Genomic DNA, 17120 nt, shown 5'->3' with positions numbered 1-17120 from the left:
AAAAACACTGCAATACCATGAAGAGGTTCCTGTCATTTTAATTACGTTTGCCATGAAAAGCAATAACCTCAGCTAATCACTCTGCCCTCCTCCTCTTCCTAACCCCCACCTCCCTTCATATGCACACAGCACAGGAACCCAAAGGCCCTCCTCCCCACAATCCTCCCCACTGCCATTATGGGAAGAAACGTCACTAAATGGACTCAGCCTCCTCCATACAGCATTTAACAGGATAAATAAAAATACCTTTAGAAGGGGTTTGTTGTGCTATTATCTCAGGGTGGAGTCAGGGGCAAAGGCAGAGGCAAAGGCTGGGTGAGGTCTGGGGATCTCTTAGAGATCAGAATTTGCTTGAGGGGCACACAGCCCATCATTCACCCAGTAAGGGGGATATGTCTAAGAAGGCAGGGGCTAAGATGGGCTAGGCTGTATGTGTGAGGACAAGGACAGCTAAAAATCCATTCTCCTTCCTCCCCCCACACCTTCCCCAGCTCCCAGGGAGTCCCAGCTAGGGGGCTCCCAAGCAGAGAACAGAGTTACAATTCTCTTAAGGTTTCATCTGTGGTTCCTAGAACTGTGGGCAGGCAGTGAGTGGGGTATGTCCCCTGGTGCTGCCTGACCCGTTCCCCAGCTCAGGGCTTCTCTCCTCCTGTGAGCACCAGGGCCTGCAGGATGTCAGACAGTGATACAATCCCCTTGACCACATCATTCTCATCTACCACTACAAGTCGGTGAACCTGCGTGAAGCAACACAGGAGAAAAGGGATTTTAGTGACGGCCTCAGTTAGGATGAGCCCTTCAACCCCGACTCTCCTTGCCAAACCCCACACTCAAAGCTGCTTCCCCCAGCTCCTTCTGGGTCACTGGCCTCCCTACCTCTGCTTCCACCAGCCTGTTGATGATGGTCTCCAGAGTCTCATGCAGGTAACACTTGAGGACACCCTCAAAGTAATGTGATCGATGTTGGAGGGCTTTCGTCACAGACACATCTAAGTTGTTGTAGGTCTTTTCTGCTGCCAGATTCTGGGGAGAGAGAGGAAGGTGCTTGCAGGAAGCAAGGGAGCCAGCCCCCAACCCCTGACCCCACCCACCTACACCAGAGGGATTTAGGGTAGTTGTCAGCCATGCCCACAAGCCACACCCAACTCATTCAATTCCTTTTCAAATAGGATTCAAAAGTTTGGAAGCTTCTAAAACCCTTAGGTCCCAGAAAAGACTCTCTTCTACTCCCTCTCCACATTCAATACCCCACCCCTTTCCCTACCTCCCAGCCCCTCCACAATCACTCACGATAACATCAAACTTGGAGTAGATGTCCACCACACGCCCTAGGGGGACAGAGGCAGCTCAGCAAGGAGGATCTGGCATCCAAGGCTCCCCCTGCCTATAGCATCGCCCTCCGGACTGAGCTGACGGACAGATTTTCCCAGAACCACCCTGGCTTCCCTGGAGCCCTCCCTCTTCTTCTGTGAAATCTCTCACCTTTCTCGTCTACTACTGGCAGTGCTGAAACTCGGTGTTGTACAAAGATGCCCAGAGCCACGTAGACAGGGGTGGTGGTGCGGACCATAGCAATGTTAGCATAGGTGCCAATCTGTAGCTCTTCCAGAGACTTAGACATGAACTCTGGCTTGGGGAACTCAGTGATCTGAGGAGAGAACCATCAGTTTGATCTTGAAGGCTCCCCAAACCACCCCTGGATACCCATCCAACCTTGTATATAAGGAGTAAAAACCAGGCTGAGGACACTTACAAACAGTTTGAGGAACTTGAGGATACGCTTGTGGGTAAGGATGTACAAGGTGTTGCCTGATTCTGGGTCAATAACTGGCAGCCTGTGGATCTTGTTTCGAATTAATGAAGAGACAGCATCAAACAAGCTGTGGGAAGGTGGGGAATAAAGATAAGTCCCACAGTGCTGAGCCCAAGGTGGGTAAACAGCTTTTAAGAACATATTTACAAAGAGGGAAAACTGGTGACTGGGAGAGGACAGCAGTGTTCAAACCAGACCTAAAGAGTGTGTGAGTGTATATGTGTGTGTGTGTGTGTGTGTGTGTGTGTGTGTGTGTGTGTGCGCGTGCGTGTGTGTGTGTGTGTTTGTGAGGAGCATCTTTTCTCTCTTCTGCCTCTAGATCTCTGGGTATCTAAAGCTTTAGCTACGCTGGTGGCAAGGCTCTTCCCTTTATGGACAAATGGGTAGCTGGAACTCACCTGGCATTAGGAGAAATGCAGACAAGTGGTTTGAAGGAGTCCTGTAGGTACACCTCTGAAGGGAAAAGGGAGGTTCACAAAATACCAGTATGGAAAACCACTTCCCACTAAACTCTCCATCCCATTTTCTTTTTACAACCCCCAATTCTCTACATACCTCTCCAAGTTTCTATCTTGTGTTCTTCCAGCTCATAGATCTGTACCTGGAAGCAGAAGCAACAGAACTTGAGACTTGATCTCTCTGCTGCATTAACCCCTTGTAGTTTCCTTGGGAGAAAGGAACTGAGAATGGGGGACTCTAGGTAGGGAAAGTGGTTTTGGTCATTGCGCTAAGGTTCCTTACCAAGGCTGATTTATAATAGCGATGCAGGATATTGATGAAATCGGTGATGGTCAGCATGCCTAGAAGCCAAGACAAGATCCCTCAGTACTGTTCAAAGCTTCTCTCCCTGCCCAGCACAAGATGCCAATAATACTGTGTTCCAGAAACTTTTGCTTACCCACAAAACTTTGCTTCTTACTATCCCACAAAGGGGCAGCCCGTACACCATTAGTCACCAAAGCAAAGAAAGCTTTCTTCACCTGTAGTCAAAAAGAGTAATAATCACAAAGGAAGATTCACAGGGTGCAGGACTTTAAAAGAAAGGGGTTGGGTATGCTGGGGAAAACATGAGACTAAACCCATATAAGGACAGGGATATTACCCTTGGGATGAGACAGGATGAAAGTTTTTGAACCAGAGGCTCCTAGGAAGGGGGATGGGAGAAGAGGATTTCACCCACCTGCAGGGAAGTATCAAATACAACCAATTTGGAGCTTGTGGGAATCAGGTCATAGCAGCGATGAGACTTCATGAAGGAAGTATACACACTATTGTTGGATTCTGGGGTCTCTGCATAGGGTGGGATAGTTAGAAGCTTCCTTCCATGCATCAACTCACAATCAAAAGAGGCAGAAAATAAAAGTGTAGTTGTTCAAATATTTAGAGGCTGATTTTTTTATAAGGCCCCCTTGTCTATCTATTTTGTTCCTATTCCCACAAAACCTGGATAAACCTGTTAGAAACCATTTCATTCAACCCCCGACTCCAGGTAGGGCTATATTTATTGGCTCCTTATGCAAAAGATGGCTGACTAAAACAGAAAGTCTATAATATCTATCATTAACCTGTTTAGTCTAAAAGTTTTTTTCTCATCTTTAACTCAAATTTTCCCTTTCATATGTTTAAGCGCATTTTCACTTGTTCTCTTTTCTCGGTGAAGATGTAATTAAGCTTCTTAAAATTCAAGTAAGCTTCTTAAAATTCTTCTAAGACCTACAGATGAGAAAGTCCTGGTCCAAGTTGGGCCATTTTAGATCAACATTCAGTTGGAGCCCAGTGCTCAATTAACCTGGCCCAAAACACCCCGAGAGTCCATCTTGGGATGACCCTGTGAATCAGAAATCATCTCACCTACTCTAGGCCAATGGGAGACCCTGGATGTGTTTACTTGTCTATTCCTCGGATTTTAATTGCTTGCTTTAAAGTGGAGAAGCAACCCACAAAATAATAACCTGAATGTGCTATGTACTATGCTATGTGTACTTTAAAAATATGACATCATTTAATCCTCACAGATTGACAGTAAATCTGGAAAGCAAATGCTGTCCTCATTTTTCAGATGAGAAAACAGGTAGGAAGCAGTTAAATAAACTGTTCAAGGTCACACCATTAGTAAGTGACAAGAAAGACTTAAACACAGACCTACCTGATGCCAAAGTTCATGATCTTAAATCCTATGCCAGTTGTTTGTTTTTAATTTTTAACCAGTCATACAGATACACAGTTTAAAGAATCAAATAGTTCTACAAATTTTGTTAAGAAAAACTAGTCCCTGGCACCTACTGCCCTGTACTAGCCCTCCCCAGAGATGAGACCTCTTTTAGCTGATTATTTTGGCACTTATTTCTATGTGTATAATTAACAAGCTATATATATTGCTCTTTTCTGATTTTTCCACTTTTGGGCATTATCTATTATCATCCAAGGTATATGAGAATTTTCAGTTCTCCTTCATACTAAGACCCCAACACAAACATGAACCTCCCATCTCCCCATTCTTCCAGAAGTTAAACTATAATGTTGGTTACATTAGTATTTAAATAATTTTGACTAAATATTATTATTCAGAGCTAAGCCCAACTGTAAACTCTTGACTTTTTTTTTTCTTTTCCCCCTTTTTTCTAAAGATTTTATTTGTTTAAAGTAATTTCTACACCCAATGTGGGGCTTGAACTCACAATCCTGAAGTCAAGAGTCGTATGCTCCACTGACCAAGCCAGCCAGGCACCCCTTCATTTATTTTTTCTTTCTTTTGCAACTTTGTTTTCCCTGGAGTTATTGTCATCTTTTTTTGTTTTTAATAACTAATTGAAGTATTTATAACTAATGCAACCCCAAACTCTTCACCAATTGTTTAAATCTCCTTTTCAAGGGGTTCAGAAGCACTAGTCTATCAATTTAAACAACCCAAAGAAGTTTATCCAGAGCCCAGTCTATTCTGACCTGCCCAAATCTGGGCTGGTTTGCTGCTGTGCACAGCTGTCATCCTGAGATCTTCCTTCATCACCATCCAGGGGCCACCTTTCACGTCTCTCCTGTATTGGCACTCCTGTGTCCTGTATCCTATGATTTCATCTTTTTTTTTTTTTTTATTACTCCCTTGTTTTGGGGGTGTACATCTTCCTGTAGCTTCCCGAGAAAGGGTGCATGGGAGGTAAATTTTTTGAGAACTTTCAGCCTGCAGATATCTTTATTTTCTTTATTTTACCTTCATCTTTGATGTATAATTTGGCTGGATATAGAATTCTAGGTTTGAATTTATTTTCCTGCAGCATGCTGAAGGCACTGCCCCATTGCTGTCTAGCTTCTGGTGTGTTGAGAGTCTAAGGCAATTCTGATTCTTTTTATGTAACTTGTTTTTTTCCTCTCTGAAGACTCAGGATCTTCTCTTTGTTTCCAGTGTTTTGAAATCTCATGATGATTCTGGTTTAGGTGGGTCAATTTCATCCACTGTGCTGAATACTCAATGAGTCTTTTCAGTATGAAAACTAATGTCCTTCAGTTCCAGGAAATGTTCTTGAATTTTTTCCTTGATCGTGTCCTTCCCTCTGTAATGTCCTTTTTCTCTTTCTGTAATTCCTATTATTTATTTATTTTAAAATGTTTGTTTATTTTTGAGAGAGAAAGAGTGTGGGCCCGCAAGCAAGGGAGGGACAGAGGATCCAAAGCGGGCTTTGTGATGACAGCAGAGAGCTGGATGCGGGGCTGGAACTCATGAATGTGAGATCATGAACTGAGCCAAAGTGGGATGCTCCACTCACTGAGCCACCCAGGCACCCCATGTAACTGCTATTATGTAGATTATAAGAGTTCCTTGACTGACCCTTTAAGGTTGTTTTTATTTGTTTTGGTTTTTTGTTTGGTGAATTGTTGCTGTTGTTAAAATATCTTCTCTCCTATTTTATGCTTCTTTGTTTTGGGTGTGGTTTTTTTTCCTCCACTTCTTTGATTTTTGTGGGGTTTTTTTAAAGATTGTATTTTTAAGTAATCTCTACACCCAACATGGGACTCAAACTCACAACCTCAAGATCACGAATCACATGCTGTCTGGACTGAGCTAGCCAGACACCCCACTTCTCTGATTTTTAATTCTACTTTTTGGGAAACTGCCTCAACCTAATTTCCCAAACCTTCTACTTAGTTTTGAACTTTTGCTATTATACTTTTAATATCCTAGAGACCCTCTTTGTTTTCTGAAAATTCCTTTAAAAAATGGTTTCCTGTACTTGTTGCATAGTGGAAATGTTCTTTATCTGAAATTAATGTTAATTTCTAAAGTTTTCTTCTCTATGCATTGAATTTTTCCTTCTGTTGTTTTTCCTGTTTCTTTTAAAAAATTTTTTTAGTGTTTATTTATTTTTGAGAGAGGGAGAGAGAGAGAGAGAGAGAGAGAGAAATGGCATGAGTGGGGGAGAGACAGTGAAAGAGGGAGACACAGCTGAGCTGTTAGCACAGAGCCAGACACGGGGCTCAAACTCACGAACTGCGAGATCATGACCTGAGCCAAAGTTGGGTGCTTAACCAATTGAGCCACCCAAGTGCCCCTTCTATTTATTTCTTTTGCAGGGGCAGTTTGGATCATTTTTCTTTTAAACAGTTTTTTTTTTTTTTAATGTTTGTTTATTTTTGAGAGAGACAGACAGAGTGCTAGCAGGGGAGGGGCAGAGAGAGAGAGAGAGAGAGAGAGAGAGAGAGAGAGAGAGAAGCCAAAAGAGGCTCCAGGCTCTGAGCTGTCAGCACAGAGCCCGATCTAGGGCGCAAATCCATGAACCGAACCGTGAGATCATGACCTGAGCCGAAGTCAGATGCTTAACCGAATGAGCCTCCCAGGCGCCCCTCCTATTTGTTTCTTTTGGGGGGGATGCAGTTTGGATCTCTTTTCTTTTTTAACGTTAGAGACTTTCTTTAGATGTCTGGTAATCCTTGGTTTAAAGGAGCATTCAAACCATATTCTAAGAGTGCAGTCTTTAAAGCTGATTGGAAGCTCAAGTGTACACGTTAACTGTTAACACAGTTAACTTGTTAACTGTGAGCTGTTTAGATGGGGAACAGTCCGTATTTTTAGGGCTTTCTCTTCAAGGGGATTCTGGAGAGAAGGATTATTTATTCAGTTCCACGCTTGGGAGTATGAAGTCTTTTCTGTCAGCATTCTGGAAACTGGATTGGAAAAAGGACTGGAATTTCAGCATCCAGAGTAGTTCACTTCGTGCTCCTGCATTTGCTATAGTACTTCAGCCCTCAACTAGGCCTGAGCCCCTCTCCAGACCTTCAGTCTGCCAAAGTTGGGAGGAGCAGCTTCCTAGCTGCACTCAGTGGAGCAGGGAGTCTCAGATTCTGACTGCTTCTTAGATCTTCAATGCGTCTCGCCTTTCCCCATTGCTAGTTTATAATTCAGTTTTCTCGGGTCTGCTAAATCATTTACCACTCTTGCCTCTGTTTTCCAGCTCCCAATTACTATTGTCTCCTCTTTTATTCTCCCTATTCTGCTGGGTTTGTACCTTTTGAAAAAAATTTTTTATGGTGGTTTTAGTCGCTCTTTGTAGAAGAACAAGAGTAGATGTGTGTATTCAATCCACCACCTGTAACTGGAAGCCCACTATTGTTTTTCAAATTTGACAACTCACAGAACTCCCAAGAACATGTCTTTTTTTTCAAGGTCGTGTAGGGGAAAACTGTGGCCTGTGCTGCTGGCCCCTGTGGGACTCCAGTATTCCAAGTGTCCCCCATCCTGGGACTCCCCTGCCTTGCCTGAGGTGGATGGGCTAAAGGAGTTCCCAAGAACATGTCTTTTGATGTCAGTTTAAGGCATACTTCATTGATGGTTAAATAATATCATTTTAGGCTACAGAATTACAAGCATATTTGATTTGGCTGTCTCAGTAGTTTAAAAGTAATTTAAATCAGTTCCCCAATTTTAAAAATCTGGAGATTAACATAAAGATCCAAATTCTCAATTTCTTTCAAAATCAGATCTGACCAAACCAGGCTTGAATTCCTAAACGGTGACAACGGACAAGACCTGGATTGTTGCTGCCTCCTTTTACATGTGACGAGATCTACAGGTTGTCAGGAATATGCAGCCTCCAGCACTGCTTGGTTCATGCAGACAGTTTGAGTTTTTGACCCTTGCCTTGGTGCTACTGCAAATGTACTCGGATACATAAAACAGGCACTGCTATCATGTGGCAGTCTCAGTTATGAAGAATATCATCCAGATCATTCAAATATGACCATATTAACTTTTCTGGATACCAACAAAATGAAAACAGAACATTTAAAAAGTCTTGTGGAGAACTCAGAGACCCTTAATAATCTGTCCTAAGACCTCACCCCGTATTTCAATTCTCTGAGAAAGTATGTACTCCTGATACCATAAATATGTCCTGGGAAGCCCCAGGAGTGTTCCTGGGCAAAATCCTTTAAGGGGGGTGCCTATAAGTTCTGCTTCTTTCTAGATGGTCTACGGTTAACCATTTCCTTCTCACCAGTTATTCGGGAAGGTGCTGGAATTGCCTTCTCCTGTGCCCTGGATTTTATGGTTTAGTGTGTCAATTTCTAGATTAGTTTTAAGGGCTTTCAAGGCCTTTCTAGAATTTCTTGTGTACACTCAGTGGCTTTAGTGAGCTCACTGGATGATAAAAGCCTAGTGGCATTGTTTCTGGGCTAATTCAAAAGTACTAGGGGCCTTGATTCATGGTTAGGCAGCCCAGAGTTGCCTATGGAAGTTTTTCCTCAAAAATTTCCTTTAAGTGGTTTGATAATTGAAAATCTTAGTCATCCCCACCCTGCCCAAGATTTACTCCTGGGTGCTCCTGCCAAATTACTATTCCTGATTTGTATGATTTGGCACATTATCTGGCCCAGTTTTGATTTTTCCCAGGGGGCATCCTGAGAAGATTTGAAAACATTGCTGAAGACAAGGTATGGTTCAGCTATTGCTTTCATAGCCGGTCTCCTTTCTTTAGTAAACTTACCTTGAGAATGCTCATTTTCCAGAGCTGGGGAGCTATCTGAAGAAGCAACCTGGAGAGACAAAAGAAACAAAGATTCAGCCTATCCTTGATTCCATCCATTTTAGCCTATCATTGGGAAGGGCTGGTGAACTAATGACTTCATTTAAAGCACCATAAGGCCCTCTTGAAATATTATCTCATTTAATCATCAGAACCACCCTGAGGTAAATACTCCTATTAGCCTTATTTTCACACATTAGGAAACTGAGGTTCAAGAAATATTAAGCAGCATACCCAAGGTCACGTGGCTGGTAAGAGGTAGAATAGGAATTTGAACACATATCTGTGTGGTTCCAAAGCCTATGTCCTTATATACTACACTGCCTGATGAAATATTAGATCTTAAAAGCCAAGACTAGAAAATCTGTGCTTAAGGCCAGTCCCACAAGGTTCTCACAGATCTACTTTATAAAAACACGGAAGCCAGAGAGACAATACTGCTTTCCCCTCAATACTAAGCCTAAATGTAGACACTAGAATCACAGACATACCCCTTTACCCTAAGAGAGGACCACATCTGGGGAGGATCCCGGCAGTTGACTGTCACAGAGAGTTAAAGCTTAAATGACTGAGGGGTAGATGAGGACTGTCAATGCTCTGAAACTGAAGACCCGACTCCTCTTAGCACCCTTGTGAGTCAAAGGCTGCTACAGCCCAGAGGATGCTGGTTTTCTAAGTTTCTTTGCCCCTGACAGTCTTTGAATACAGAGAAACCTTCAGAACCATGTCTGTGCTCCCTCAAGTGGGAACATTTGGAAATTTCATTGTTATCTAGGAACGCAGGAGGGGTCATGATAATTTCAATCTACTGGAATGAACAAGTTTGGCTCCGTTTGTTCTGGGTAATATACCCAAACTAACTTAAAGTCATACTTCACCTACATAGCTGCTGTAGTAACATGAAATTAAAAGCCTCGGCTTGAGCCTGGTAAGTTGGCTGGTAAACAGGGTCAAGTTGGCAGGACAGCCCTAAACGTCCCTCCCCTAATGGGCCAGGGTGGGGGCAGAGGGGGAGGGGAATAATCTCCTTCTCTTCTCTCTGGGCTGCATACGACTATCAGCTTGGCCTGGCCTTTTGGCAAGGCTATCGGAACAACAGCCTCATCACTTATAAGTGGGAGAGAGGGCTGTTCAGCAGTAAAGATACACACATAGTATAACACAGTCTCACAAAGATCTATACAAAGACACAGAAACAGTTGCTTCTGTAGAAATTATTGTACCCATTATATAATACTTACATACTGCACTGTGCTACAGTGTTTTGTTTTGTTGGTTCATTTTCTATCCAAACAGGTTTTAAATTCCTGGAAGCCTAGAACTATTTTGTATTTCTCTGTATCACCCATAACATCTAGCATGGGGTTTTGCATATAAATCTCAATTGCTTTGTTTTTTAACTCTCAAATTAATAACGATAATGATGCACACCGATATGAACAGAGAGACCTATGATTAAGTTACAGAGCGAGAAAACAGATGTACAGCTAGAGATACAGAAACCTACACAACAGTCAACCACAACTGAATATGACTTTATCTTTCTGCCTATTTATCCACAGAGGAGGATAATTATGTCCAGTCTTCTCTGCTTTTAATAACACAGGAGACCTGAGAAAGTCCCACTGTAATACATGAGTACAAAATATTATTATACAGACGCAGGCTAGATCTGACACATGGACTCACAGTTTCTTCTGAACTCCTGATCCACATTTCTAATTGTTTGCTGGACAACCACAGATGTCACACAGACTCCTCAAATGCTTCAATACAAACCAGTATCTGTCCTTCCACCCTGTTATTCTTACTGTGGCTCCCATCTTTGTTTTTTGCATTGCTCTCGTAGGTGCCTAGAACTGTAGTTTTGATTCCTCCAAGAATGGACCACGCCAACATGTCTGCTTAGGATCGCAGGGCAGGGCATGACCTAAACTTGTCCTTAACATCTATCAGCTAAGCTGATATGTAAGAAATGCCTCAAGTCCCTTTCTATCCTTTCCACTTTTACAGTTTTAACTATAGCTTTTACCTCTCACTTCTGCAGCATTCTCTCAATTGGTCTCCCTGCCCTAAATCTATCTCCTTTTCATCTTTCATGCTGTCTCCAAGTTCTCTCACTAAGCATCTCAGGTTTGTAAGGGACTGTTATCTCCAGCAACCAGGAGCTCAATACTTTCTGAAGTAGCTCCATCCATTTGCAGAAGCTGTTGAGAACATTCCTGAAGCACACTTACTGCCTTGCTTATAGATCTTCATGGCTCCCCTTATTACAAAACAAAGTTCAAACGTAGTGTGGCATGCAATACCTTCAACCTGACCTTGGCCTACTTTTCCAATTTTTTCTCCCAGTGCAAGCAAAATCCAAACCTCCAGTAACATCATGCCACTGGCTCACCCCCAATTAATCTTTACATACCCTGATTTCTATGCCCATGCTCACACTGTTCTCTCAACCTGCAAAGCCCTCTCTTAGGTTTACAATAATTTCTCCCTCCCCATGCTTCCACAGTCCTTTGTTTGCATGTTGATGATAGCATTTATTACAGTCTACGTTCAGTAACAACTGTCATTGGCTTGCCCTCACCCCCACTCTAGGCAGGCTGAGCATTTTCAAAGCAAGGGTTTTCTTTTCTTTTTAAAACAATTTCTATCCCAAGAACCTAATCAGGACATAAAATGTGAGGGCCAAATTAGAAAATCTATATAAAAATGTTTTGTAAACTAGAACACATTTATGAGTAAGTAAAATAAAAATTGATATGTTGTTTTCAATTTAATGGAATCAGACCTTTCTTTTCTTTTATTTATTTATTTATTTATTTAGTAAGTAAGTAAGTAAGTAAGTAAGTAAACTCTACTGCCCAACCTGGGGCTAGAACTCACAACCCTGAGATCAAGAGTCGCATGCTCTGCTGCCTGAGCCAGCCAGGCGCCCCAAACTCTTTATTCTTGTGCAAAATCCTCTTAATCTGTAAGAGCTAATTCCCTTGCCTGGGTGACCAACTGCAAATCAACTTTACCACACTTCCGTCTGTTTTCTCATTTATAACTCGAGGGCCATGACCTCTCTGCAGGCAGAGAAAGGGTGTGGTAAAGGAATTACTATGGGCATGGGACTGACCCAAAGAAAGGTGAACCTGCCAGTAACATGATAAAAACGAAGACATGAAGGGTTACTCTGCTTGACAGAGAATACATGGTTCCAGATGCTAGAAGGCGGCTCCGGAGAGTGAGGGTGGGTCCAAACATGCAGCGGGCTACCTGCAGCATCTCTGGGAGGATGACAGGGGCCTGCCACAATTGGGCAATGCCTGCTAGCCAAGAATGATCCGTGCCGCCTGCTTACAGTCGCAGAGCAGGGCATAACCTAAACTTGTCCGGGGACAGGGCGGCCTCTAACACTAAAAAGATTCCCTCCTTCAGAGAAAGCCCACTTTTCAGTCTTACTAAGGCAGTGTGAGTTCGCTGGACACCTCGAAGCAGAGGTCTTTGTGATGGCAAGGCTCACACTCAGACAACTGAGGGCCAGGTGCTACCTGCAAGTGGCAGTCCCTTGGAAGCCCCCCCTCCCCCGCCTCACCCAGGAAAGCCGGGTCACAACCCTGCTCTCTGGCAAACCTCTGAAGGTTTGAGGTGCTATGAGGAGAGGAGGCCCCAAATCGCTAGGGTGTGCGCGGGTTCCTAGTGGAGAGCAAACACTGCCAGCTTGGGCTGAGACTACCGCGGACGGAAAGTATGCACCGCGCGGCCCAGTCCTAGGAGATGCGCCCAGCGAAGGAGCGGAGGGGCAGAGTCACGGGATAGGACAGGCACCGGCTTCTCGTTTACTGGGCAGCAGCGCCGGTCCCTGCCCAGGCCTCCCTGTCCCCTAACGGGGGGTCTCAGGCTCCACAGCGCCCCCCGCCGCCCTCCCGTGCTCCTCACCGTCTCCATTTCAAGAGGCGCAGACTGGGCTCGCTCGCTTTAGGAAGCTCTCTGGGAGCCGGGCGGGAGGGGTGGAGGGGGGACAGGTCCCGCCCCATGTCCGGTACCGCTACACCACTTCCGCCTACGTCAGACAGACGCAAGCCAAGGGCGGAAGGCGGGGAGCTCACTCTTCCGGCGTGGCCTGGCCTGAGTAACCGCCCTCCCCCGGGTCCTCTCGGACCTCACGGATCCGCCGACGGCGAGGGTGACTGGACCGAGCCGCTTGTATTTAAAATGTTCTTTTTTTATTTGTCGTTTAAAAACAAACTTGGAAGAAGCAAAATCCAAAACTTGCCCTTTGCCTCTTGCAACATAAATTATGTACAGTTCAGAATGATCGCTGATACAAAACATGCCAAGGACAGGGCGCTGGGGGTGGAGGGAGAGAGGGCGCTTTAAAAAAGGGAATCATTTCATCCGTTGTTACGAAGGACCAACCTTGCTGTACAGGATACACACAACACAAAATAAAGTCTTCACGGGATTCACACTTGTCAGCGATTTATTTTTTAAAAAGGGGGAGGGTCCTGGAGGTGAGGGGAGAAGACTGTAAAAGGGAAAAACTGAAAATTGAATATGTGCAAGTGTAAACCAACCCAAAATACAAACACGGGGGGGGGGGGGGGGAGGAGGGGCGGGCGGGAAGGGAATTCAGATGCAATTATACAGGCGGGATACTTTAAAAAAAAAAAAAAAAACCAACAACCAAAATTCCAACCTTGTAGCTTGGGTCTGAGTTAGTTTATATAAAAATTAAAAACTGTATAAGGTTTCTTCACTAAATTCTACAGGACTATCGGATACCTAGCATATGCTTACAAAGTCTGCCCCATCCCCTTTTCCCAATCCCAGGGCCCAAGCCCCAACCAGGGCCTGACTCACAGGAGTCAATCTCCCCCTCCCTGTAGCCTAGACCTTTTGCTCTCGGAAAAGGAATATCCAATGGCTTTGGGGGCAGCAGCCCAGTCTCCCCACTGTCTGATTTAATTACAGTGGTTTCTGTGGGGGTGGGGGGATGTTATTCTCTTAAACATTTGCAGCTTGAAACAGTTGAGGAAGCAGCTTAAAAAAAAAAATTCTCCCTACCCCCATCAATCCGCAACCCCCCAAATTCAAAAACAAAACAAAACAAACCTAAAATCACAACAGCGACCGTGCTCCCCCTCCAGCAGGCCTGCCCATCCACCACCACCAAGCCCACCCCTACACTCCAGACATTTGATTTTTGAAAATATTAATTACAAAATGTCCTTTGCCCACAGCCCCTAGGAGAGAACTGCATATAAGCTTCATCTTCATCCCCACGCGCTCCCTACTAGAGACGGGTCTGGGGCCTCACCCACCCCCAACCTACCCCTACCCCCCAGGAAGAGGTTCAACTGCAGCACAAGCTTGGGCAGAAAGGGGAAGGAAAGGGAGGCAGGGAACCCATCACCCTCTGGCTCCCCCTGGGGCCAGCTCTCTTTTGTGCGTTATAACATAGTCCGACTATACAAAGGGGGTGAGAATTGCCCAGCCTCTATACCCCCACCTTACAGCAGTCACAGCCAGGGGGTGGGAAGGAGGGGGTGAGGAAAAGGGCGGTAGGTTGGGTTATGGAGGGGGCCCCCCCACAAGGGGAGCTCCATGTGTCCGCCCCACGCCCCCCTACCATTTATAAACTGGTTTTGTAAAAAGAAAATAGATATATTTATATAGAATATATAAAGCACAAAAATTAGTAGTTTTACATTTGCTCTCCCCGGGGGTGGGGGGAGAGGGGAGGGTTCTCACCTCCAGCCGGCTCCCCCATTCCCCACAAGACTATGTACAATCCCATGTATAAATAGATAAATACCCCCCACCCTCCCCGCGCTGACACTAAGCTCCCCACCCCCACATCACCACCCCTTCCCACCAGACCAGCAGCAGTTTGGTGACTGAGGGAAAGTGGGAGCTCCGGGCCACACCCTGCCTCACTGGGTATGGGCATGCCACTCAGGGATAGCCCTCACCCTACCACCCACCCACCCCATCCAGGGGCTGGAGGGCAAATGGGCTCATGATGGGGTTGGGAAAACAGGAGGGAGATATCCTGGTCCTAGGTTTAGCACCCCCTCCTGCCCCCATGTCTAGATGGAGAAGGAAGTCCTAGAGCAACTCGGGGCCAGTTATCCCCAATCTTCATCATCATTAGCCTCAACCACCATCCCATGCCCATAATTAAAAACAAAGATGGATTTTTTGTTGTTGTTTTTCTTCCTCTTCCTACCCCCCTTCCACCCACTCAGAAGAGGGCAGTGAGGTGGAAGAGAGGATCGGGGCAGTAGGGGGCTTGGAGAGGGTCTCACATTTCAAAACAGCAAAAAATCCAACACTTAAATGAGGTAGGTGTGGGTGCGGGGTCTCCTTGCCCGGCTTGCCTGGCTCGCCCTCCTGGGCAGCTGGGCGCCTCTTTCCCGTTCATGTTGCATTTGTCAGAGTGGAAAACAAGGAAACACAACCCATAGAGAGACAGAAACACAGAGGAGAAGAGGGAGACAGAGACAGATTGAGAGGGAAGGGGATGGGAGTGAGGGTGGGGGCAGGACCCGGCAGGCAGGGCCAGGTGTGGGACCCGGCCTTTGGGATTGTCAAGCTTAGTCAAGTCTCTTTGCAGCCTTGAGTTGGGCCGGAGAGGTCGGTGGGAGCAGCAGGGCTGTGAGGCCCGGCCACACATCCTCCTCCCCCCTCCCTGCTGCCTCCCAGTTGCTTCTGGGTAGTTCCCGGCCCATATCCCCCTCAAACCTGAGATGCCCAATGGCTGCTTCTGTCTGGCCCCTCCTGGAGCTGGGGGCAGAGATGCCAGCCTGGGGGCCGGTGGCGGGGAAGAGGGTTGCCCCTGGTGCCCAGGGTGGGCTTGGCCTAGGGCCCTCTGCCCCAGCCTCCTGCTCCAGGGGCTCCGGTCAGCCGGCAGCCCCAGCCCTGGGTCCTGGCTCTGGCTGCTACCTCTCTTCCCCCTCATCCCTTTCAGGGAAGAGGTTGGGGGTGGGGGGACTCCCCTGCCTGGTAGCCTCTAAGCTTCTTAGTTCATCCATTTTCGACAATTCCAGGCTCCACAGTGGCAGGGGATCTTGTGCTGATCGTCCTCAAAGTCAAACTGATAGTCATAGGTCAGCTGGAAAGAGAAGAGGGTAGAAATCAATGCCTGCCAGCCCCCCCAGAGGGAGTAGGGGAGGGCAGAGATCTGATCTGAGGGCAGTGGCCTTGGAGCTTGGCTCTAGGGAATGGCAGAGAAGAGGGAGCTTCTTTGTCACTCACACACGACACTTCCTCTCACCTCCTCTCCTTTGGGGATTCGCCGGCTGGAGATGATGATGATTTTATCCTCCTTGTCAAACGTCACAACTTCCGCCACACAGTTAGGGGCACAGGAATGGTTAATGTACCTAAGCAGCGGGCCAGAGTCGGGGATGCCAGGCAACTGAGTTGGGATGGCTTTGGTTCCTTTTTGGCCCACCCTGAGTGTCACCCAGGGACCCCTAAATCCCTCCTTCCTCATTCCTCTCTCACCTGGCAGGACCTCCGGTCAACGTAGCATCAATCACATGTTCATTGTTTATTCGGAACATGTAGATGCCTCGATTCTGGAAAGGAAGAAGTTGTACAAGTGAGGAGAGTATCAGAGAATGGTAGCGGTGCTGGTGGTGAGATCAGTTAGCAGACGCGGGCAGTGGGCTTATCTTCATTTCTTACTCTGCCTTTCTCCCATCACTTACCTCCTCCTCCCGCAGCTTTCCACCTGCTCCCCTGACCCCGATTCTGCCCCTTGCTCCTCCGCTGAGTGCAGACCATATACCAAGATGGCCCCTCTGCCAGTCCATACCTGCTCCTCATAGATTTTCTCCCGCCGGTTGGCCACCTCGTTGCGAATGATGGTGCCAATATACTCAATGACCATCGTGTGCTTTTCTAGGTCCTTGGCGGCATAGAGCCCCAGGCCCTGGATACGGGAGCGAGCCAGATACACATTGTTCTTCCACTCAGTGCGCAGACGCCGGTACTGTGATGACTTGGAGTGCACAAACTGCTTGCTGTATGGGGTGTTGGTCTCGCCTGTGAAGGTGCTCTGATACGCCTTGGACATGCTGGTGCTGTTCAGGGTGTGAGGCCTGGGAGGTGACACAGGCCATGACAAGACAGCTCTCCCTCAGACCAAACACACACCACCTGCCTCCTCCCCGGGATGCACAACATGCCAGTTAGGGGCATGTGCTGTCTTGGGAATGGAGCGGAGGCATGTGGGTCTTGGCTTTGGTGAGGTAGCCACTAGTTATGGGAACCCTTCTGACACCTGAGTGGGACAG

At 46.3% G+C, this 17120-nt stretch overlaps 2 protein-coding genes across 13 annotated transcripts in view; both read right to left on the bottom strand.

The window, feature by feature from the left end:
• Positions 1–13: 13 nt before the first annotated feature.
• PRKAG1 (protein kinase AMP-activated non-catalytic subunit gamma 1) lies at positions 14–12895 on the bottom strand. Of its 4 annotated transcripts, none has more exons than XM_086713510.1 (12): positions 12754–12894; positions 8788–8836; positions 2994–3146; positions 2712–2793; positions 2555–2613; positions 2369–2414; positions 2212–2266; positions 1754–1880; positions 1483–1648; positions 1291–1328; positions 877–1023; positions 14–737 (listed from the first exon to the last, which is right to left on the bottom strand). In XM_086713510.1, the coding sequence occupies exons 1-12, from the start codon at positions 12849–12851 to the stop codon at positions 633–635; spliced, it is 1125 nt and encodes a 374-aa protein (XP_086569636.1). In that variant the 5' UTR covers positions 12852–12894; the 3' UTR covers positions 14–632. The 4 variants fall into 4 exon arrangements, 3 of the variants coding, with proteins under 3 accessions (XP_086569636.1, XP_025785855.1, XP_086569637.1); XM_025930070.2 differs by having other exon boundaries at positions 2994–3103; positions 12754–12891; XR_015253646.1 differs by lacking the exon at positions 1291–1328.
• A 384-nt stretch (positions 12896–13279) lies between these two features.
• KMT2D (lysine methyltransferase 2D) overlaps positions 13280–17120 on the bottom strand; it is a 40155-nt gene continuing 36314 nt past the window's right edge. For all 9 annotated transcript variants that reach the window (XM_086713498.1, XM_086713503.1, XM_086713504.1 and 6 more), the window contains 4 exons: positions 16640–16925; positions 16327–16400; positions 16094–16202; positions 13280–15931 (listed from right to left, as the gene is read on the bottom strand). In XM_086713498.1, the coding sequence (XP_086569624.1) occupies positions 15839–15931; positions 16094–16202; positions 16327–16400; positions 16640–16925 (562 nt within the window). In that variant the 3' untranslated portion in view covers positions 13280–15838. The remainder of the gene's footprint in view (positions 15932–16093; positions 16203–16326; positions 16401–16639; positions 16926–17120) is intronic.

The sequence above is a fragment of the Puma concolor genome, chromosome B4 (assembly GCF_028749965.1).
Source record: "Puma concolor isolate L17-30 chromosome B4, mPumCon1.1.hap2, whole genome shotgun sequence".
NCBI lineage: Eukaryota > Metazoa > Chordata > Mammalia > Carnivora > Felidae > Puma > Puma concolor.
This window is presented reverse-complemented; position numbering and strand designations above follow the sequence as displayed.